At 29.1% G+C, this 7,230-nt stretch overlaps 1 protein-coding gene across 1 annotated transcript; it reads right to left on the reverse strand.

Moving 5' to 3' along the window:
• Window positions 1-245: 245 nt before the first annotated feature.
• Window positions 246-4,473, reverse strand: LOC129312654 (WAT1-related protein At5g07050-like). The gene is made up of 7 exons (XM_054955328.1): window positions 4,180-4,473; window positions 3,818-3,880; window positions 3,588-3,704; window positions 2,700-2,963; window positions 1,922-2,093; window positions 1,648-1,799; window positions 246-724 (listed from the first exon to the last, which is right to left on the reverse strand). Exons 1-7 carry the CDS (start codon window positions 4,392-4,394, stop codon window positions 439-441), a joined length of 1,269 nt encoding a protein of 422 aa, XP_054811303.1. The 5' UTR covers window positions 4,395-4,473; the 3' UTR covers window positions 246-438.
• Window positions 4,474-7,230: the final 2,757 nt, after the last annotated feature.

The raw sequence follows: 7,230 nt of genomic DNA on the forward strand, positions 1-7,230 counted from the left end.
TAATTTTATGAAAAATAATGAAAATTCATTGTATTTTACCTATTATGCATGACTTGTATGTGTCATAAAATGCCATACCCTTATCACCCTTGGCGGAATCTGAATCAGATGTCAGCTATATATGGATATTCTTCCACAAACAAAATATATAAACTAAAGAAAATCATTAATTCTTCTCAAAAAAGAAAATCACTGATTAATCAAGCAGAAGCCAGATGAAGAAGATAAAAGGAAAAAGAAAAAAAAAAAGAGAAACATGTCTCTGCATTTTTAATTAATTAAACTGATAATACAATCACTTGAAAGTTTGCTTCAAAATTATGCAGCTACATATGTAATAATACACCAAACAAGACCCCTTCAATTATGAAAAGGATCCAAGGAAATCCCAAAATGAAACAAAAATCTCCATTGATATTATTCCAGTCGCGTATATAATTAAGCTTTTGGCTCTTGGTTGGAGTGAGGCATGCTAATGTGAACTGAATCAATCTTACTGATGGATTTATCTCCTTTCTCTGATTTTGCTTCGTTGATTGTTAATTGTTTGTCATCTGCATACTTATTATTATTATTATTATTATTATTCGCATCAACTGGAGAGGCCTTCATTGGTAAGGCTATATCTTGATCTACTTCATTCACTTTACTTTCCACTCTTTCTTTATGCTTTCCCCATAAGACAGAGTACAATCCAATAACTATTAAGATGCTCCCAATAACACTGCACCCACACAAAAGTGAATTATTCTCGATTAATATTAATAGGTCCAAACAATAATAGAAAGCGAAAAAAGAAGATGAAATTATCACAATATATCAATTTCCAAAAAATATAAAACCCACAAACACAAAACAGGTTTTTTTTTTTTTGGTTATGAATCCCATGTCGGGGAGTTTCTACGAGCAAAGTGAGTATCTAAATGGAAGAATGATCCCAAAATAGAGAATTAATGACAGTTAAGTCCCCACAAATTTTTTTTTTGAAATATGAATCACAAATATTGATTCAAATAGCTACAAATATGAACTGCAATTGTAGACTATGAATTATATTTAGAAATTAAGTTTTTATTTACAATTGGAATTCTTAAATTTAAAACTGTCCAGCTAAATCAGTATTTATAGTTGACTTTTCAGAAAATGCTAGTGGGGGACCTACTTGTCATGAATTCCTTATTTTGGGGCTTTTATGTCATTTTCCCTTTATAAATTGAAGGGTTTCTCCCATTAAATACAGTGTTTTGAAAGACTTTTCTCTTTGAATTTATATTTTTTCCTTTAAAAGTTTAAAGTACATTCCCACCTAATAGGCTATTTTTTAAAAAAATTATAAGAATATTAGATACATTTTCTTTATCATCAAAATTTATGTAAAGCTCTTTTAAAATAAATTGTAAATAATATAAAATTCCGTATTCAAATTACATAAATTTTTATGTTCTTTTAAGATTATAAATTCACAAATTAAACTTCTCATGACAATAGAGATGGGATATCTATGTAGTTTTTGAAACTCTCAAAGGTCTATGAAATTTAATTTTTATTTTTGATGAAAGCTTGAGTAATTTTTAAAAATAGAATGAACAACTGTATATAATTTCTGAAAAATTTAGAATATATGTAGCCAAATAGATAGATAAATACCCTCCAAGATAAATTTTTTCAGCAAGGATGAAGGAGCCCATGATGGCCACAATAATCATCATCAAAGGGCTAAAGGCAGTTGCAAAGACAGGGCCTTTCTTGTTGATCACCAGTCCTTGTACATAGTATGTTAAGCTTGATGTCACAATCCCCTAAAACATTATTTCACAAATATCAATTAATTAATTGATTAATATTAATAATTAGGGAAATAAAAATATTATGGGTCAAAAGAAAAGTATGTTTCTTATCATCATCATCATCATCATCTTACAGCATAGGCAGCAGCAAGCAAGTTCATGTCAAAGCCAATCTTCCACACAGAAGGATTGTGTTCCATCACAAATGTAACAGCAATTGCCTGAAGTGTCCCTATGAAGCACATTAGTGATGTCAGACTGAGATTATGATTCTTGTATGTCTCCAATGCTTTTGCCTGTTCAATACCATTCATTGATCTTATCAATTCCACATAAATGTCATATAATAAACATCACACACACACACACACTCACAGGGTAAAATTGTAAATTTTCTCTTAAGCTAGAACTTCAAAAGCGTCCAAATCCTTAAACTCATATTTTGTGTAATGTTTGCTTTTAACATTTCAAAGTGGTACAATATTGCTGCTACCATTAACAAATGTAAATCTTGACTATTAGTTTATCCAAAAATTACCAACAAATACCCAAAAAATTATGAAAAATATCAAGAAAAGAATTTTTATAAGTCCTTTTCTGTATTTTTGTGTCCTTGTTTGTAATTTTTTAGTCCTTTTTTATAATTCTAAGATTTTTTTTTGTCAATTAATGATTAAAGTTAACTTTGTTAATAATAAAAGAGACACTGCACCGTTTTAAAAAGTTGAAGAGGAACATTATAAAAAAAATGAGTTTAAGATTTTAGATGCTATTGGACCTATAGTTTAAAGATGAAATTGTCCTTCAATGCTATTTATATACACTCACTAATATAATTATTAAGTACACATGAGAATCAATAACTAGTAGAAATAACTGAAGGGTTTATTGTGGTGTTCTTACTTGTAAAACAAAAGGCAAGCCCAGGCAAAGGTGGCAATGATAAGGAAAATGGAGCCAATGAACCATTGTTTGTCTGAGGAAGAAGTTGAAGTGTGTGTGGTTTGAAGATTATTGGTTGTGATGTGAGAGTAGCGGTGAGCATAATGTTTGGTCCACAGCAACTCCACAATGGGGCCTTTGTACAGTGTCATCAACATGGCCCCAGCCACTGTCACTATGGTCCCCACCACCTTTGCTTGACACCTCATCTTCTTCATGTTAATCTTTTCCATCCTAATTAATTTCCAACATAATTTCAATGTTCCAAAAATTAGTTTCTTCATCAAAAGCAAAAGCAAAGCAAAAAAAGCTCATGTGCAGAAGAAGATAATTGTTAGTTAATATGCAGGACCACACAGTAAATAAAGGGAAAGAGAAGGTGGAGGGCCCCACTTACCAAGTGAGTGATCACTGGCCACTCTCTTTATTTTTGTTTAGCATACCACTGTGACCAACTTAATATCTAATAACAAGAATTGATTTCCTAGAGTAAAAACTTATACAATGAGAATATTATTAGCCAAGATCGTCCTAAAGTGAAAGGAGAGACAACGGAAGAGGTGGGATCCACTTATTAGATGAGAGTTCTCACCACTCTTGATGTCTAATATGGTAATCAAACATCCTCTGTGGCAACTGAACCATACAAGAAGAGGAGAGATAGAGAGATGATGCTATTATAGAAATTATTTTTAGCACCTAATAATTTCAGCACTGGTTAAAATTTTTGTAAATAAGATATGTTGATGCATGAGCTAAAAATCTTTATATATACACTTATTAATAAGATAATCAGTGTAGAGAGTTAATCAAAAATTACTAAAAATAAAATAAAATAAAATTCAATTTAGTTGTTACCGGCATAAAACTGCCATCACAAAAGTCATGGCAGGAAGTATGTTGCTCATTGCACAAGAGAAAGTTGGGGATGTGAATTTCAGCCCAGCATAGTAGAAGTTTTGATCAATCACAGGTCTGTTTCAAGAACAAAATAATAATATATATACTTAATATATGCAAACAAAATGGTTAAATTTAATCATTAATTATTGTTACTATAATTCTTACTACAAGTAAAAGAAACAAACCCAAGAAGAGCAAGGATGAAAATTTGCATGAATATTGGGAATGTTATCTTTGGCTGAGCTTTCCTGCGACATTGAACCACAATACAAGTATATATGAGCAATTGAACAATGAAAATTTACTCAAAATTAGTACTATATAGTCATATGTACAAAGAAAATGAGCTTTACTACTCATATAGTTTTTACCTAACAGTAAAAGTTGTTAGAAATAAATAAGTTAAAGAGGCCTCACATCTAGAAATTAAAAGATAAATTAAGAATATATAAAACTAAAAGTGTGTCTAACTAAATGACTTAAGTTATTTTGATAAAGTAGATTATCTTTAAACATATTTAATATAAAGAATCTAACACGAACAAACCTTTCATAGATGAACGCAAACGGGGCGATAACTGCAGTTGCAAAGGCGTGACGATAAACCACAAGGACATAGTGGCTCATACCTCGGTTTAATGAAACCTTAGTGATAACATTCATGCCTGCGTATCCAAATTGCAATGCAATCGTAGCAAAGTGATGTTTTGAACTCTCAAGAAACCTTCCACAACATCCTAGAAGCTTAGTCTCACTCACCATTTCTTATACAAGAGAGAGAGTAGAGAGAGAAAGTATTGATGGAAGAGAACGCACACTTAAACAAGCTAGTGTGTGTTAACAAAAGCTTTGGAAGGCAATCACTATTTATATACCAAACCTGGTAGAACTATTTGCTACGTCACCTTTATCAACATGCATGTCTCAATTCATCATAAGCCGTGTCTATCTGTCTCTCCGAGTTGCATTATTATGAATTTATGATTCTTTTAAACACTGTTTTGTGTGTCGAAATATACAAAAAGCTTGACGTGACGTTTATTTTATACATGATCCCTATTATAAATTTATGATTATGATATTTTATTATCATTGTTCAATAGTATTTGTTATTTTTAATATTAGGAGCACAGGAGTTATATTCCACTCACAAAACTATTTTTAATGCCTTCAACAATTAACAATAAAATATATCTGTCCGCATATTGTTAGGAAGCAACCACCCGGGAAACTATAATTAAGAGAGCACAAAATGAGCAATGGAAAGACACCACATTTCAAACTCTAAATCTTGGAATTTAAGTTTATGGGGTTCTTCAATTTTATTATATATTAATTATTAATTTAATTTTATTTGATGTAAAACTTTTCATATTGACTCAGATCCACTCACATATTACTTCCTTGTTTCTTAATTATTCTCCATTTTTTTTCTTTATACTGTGAGATGAAATTTATATGATTTCATTTAATATGTAATAATTCAATCATGATGGGCAAGGTCATTAAACCAGTGAAGGCATTAGTTTAAGAATTAATGATTAAAATTATAGTTGAAACAATCATCAACAAAGCATTTATTAAAATGGTCAACTCACTAATTTAACAATTTACTAATTCAAGCAAGTTGACCTATATTTCTATATCATGATCATAGGAGTGGTAGAAAAGTAGCAAGTAATATAAATTGATAGTATTGTTTCAGTAACAAATATAAAATATTCAATACACATTTTTAACTGAGTAAAGTTGTTAACATTCAGTTATTTACAGTTAACTCTTAACAATTAATAGTTTTCATAATTAGTGGCAAAGTTAGGACCTTAAGTTAGGGGTACAAAAAAATAAAATTCAAAAACTAATAATTAAAAAATGATATTTTAAAATTTTAAAAGTAATTACATTAGGCAAAAAATATAATAGCATAAGTAAAATTATACATATTTTTATTTGGACAAAATATATTCATATTTTGTTGGCTAAAAATATAGAGAAGGTTGTTATAGAATAAATTTAGACTCAAATATTTTTATTGAATCTGGAGAGTTTAAAATGCTAAAAATATGAGATACAAGGTTATAAATTTTCCATGCTATCTATGTATTTTTTTTTTTTTTGGATATGAAGGGGTGCATTTGCCTCCCTCAAATGAACGTGGCTTTACCACTGTTTGTAGTTATATAAATATATATACCATTTCTTTAATTTTAATTGAAAACAGATATATTATATGGAACTCAATATGCATTATATATCTTTATGGAATAGGATTTTGATTATTGTTTATCTCTCTTTAGTGCGGTGGGCTAAGGAATCTCCATCAACGAAGGGGTGCTTAGAATGAACATTGTAAATAAAAACAAACAAAAACATAAAGAAAAATTGGGATTGATAGGGATGAACATAAAGGCTACACGTTTTTATATGTAAAATTTAGATTAGATAATTTTAAAAAGAACGAACAACTTTAATTTAAATCTTCAATTGCATTTTGCAAAAGTAACGTACTTTATATTTTTGGAGAAACAAATCTTTTCATAATATATGAAATAGAATATGAATTTCTTGTTCTTCTCTAGATTCTACGAATTATGAATCAATTCTATCTCTGTTGTTTTATTTGAAATCCTTGGATTTTAGTGCTAATATACCGTATTCATTTTTTTAACCCAAAATTTGAGTAGTTGATATTTAATTTGAATTGTCCATGTTTTGTATCTTATATTCTTAATTTTTTTCAGTAAACAATTATTTTATTCTGCAAAATAATTTAAAAAATATTTTCATTTTAAATTGAATTCTATTAATATTTGGTCCCAATAGTTTCATTGAATTTTGCTAAAAAAATATAAGAACTGAAAATATCAGAAAAAAATACAGGGAGAAAAAATAAAAATTAATAAACTATAAAGACTAAAGATTATGTTTTCCTAAATAATAAAATCTTGATCAATTATCACATCATAAGCTTTCTTGTGATAAAAATTATTTAGTAGTCAGAACATAGTACATACAAACTAATTTAGATTCAAGTGCTTGAGTTGAATAACTGACCTTATTTAAAAGTTATCAAATTCTTTCCATTGGATCAAATTACGGTTGATCAAACTCCTCATAGAGAGAGAGAGAGAGAGAGAGAGAGAGAGAGAGAGAGACAGAGAAACAATATGCTCTCTACAATTAGCATTGAACCCAGATTTTATTTTTTAAAAAAATGATTGTATTTAATTTTGCAAAACTGATCCCCACGTCTTTCTTTTCAGGTTCTCTTGCAACGTTAATTAGTGGGTTTACTTTAAAGTCTATAATAAACACGTGTAAATTTGTTTTTGCAAAAAAAAAAGTGAAATTTTTTTAAAGTCATATTATAATATGACTTAAAAGATGGTCGGAGACCAGACTTACGTGAACATTTTTGCAGACTTGATTTTAGAAATAAGAATATCAGTGTAAAAGATCTTATTATACTCAACAAGGCCACTTTTTTCAAACGTTAATATATCGGTTATTGTAATAGTTAATTATAAGTTGGTATTACATCACCAAAATTTTCCTTTGCTACCAGTTTTGGTGTACAATCATCATTCTTTTAATATCA

The sequence above is a fragment of the Prosopis cineraria genome, unplaced genomic scaffold (genome assembly GCF_029017545.1).
Source record: "Prosopis cineraria cultivar Desert tree isolate PC_DT_omini unplaced genomic scaffold, ASM2901754v1 PC6, whole genome shotgun sequence".
NCBI lineage: Eukaryota > Viridiplantae > Streptophyta > Magnoliopsida > Fabales > Fabaceae > Prosopis > Prosopis cineraria.

Excerpts from the sequence above, each read along its gene's own strand:
- LOC129312654 (XM_054955328.1), bottom strand. The coding sequence starts at position 4,394 with ATGGTGAGTGAGACTAAGCTTCTAGGATGTTGTGGAAGGTTTCTTGAG. Across the intron at positions 1,800-1,921 it reads TGCTTGCTGCTGCCTATGCT|GGGATTGTGACATCAAGCTT; the intron begins GTAAGATGATGA and ends ATAATGTTTTAG. Across the intron at positions 725-1,647 it reads GAAAAAATTTATCTTGGAGG|TGTTATTGGGAGCATCTTAA; the intron begins GTATTTATCTAT and ends GTGTGGGTGCAG.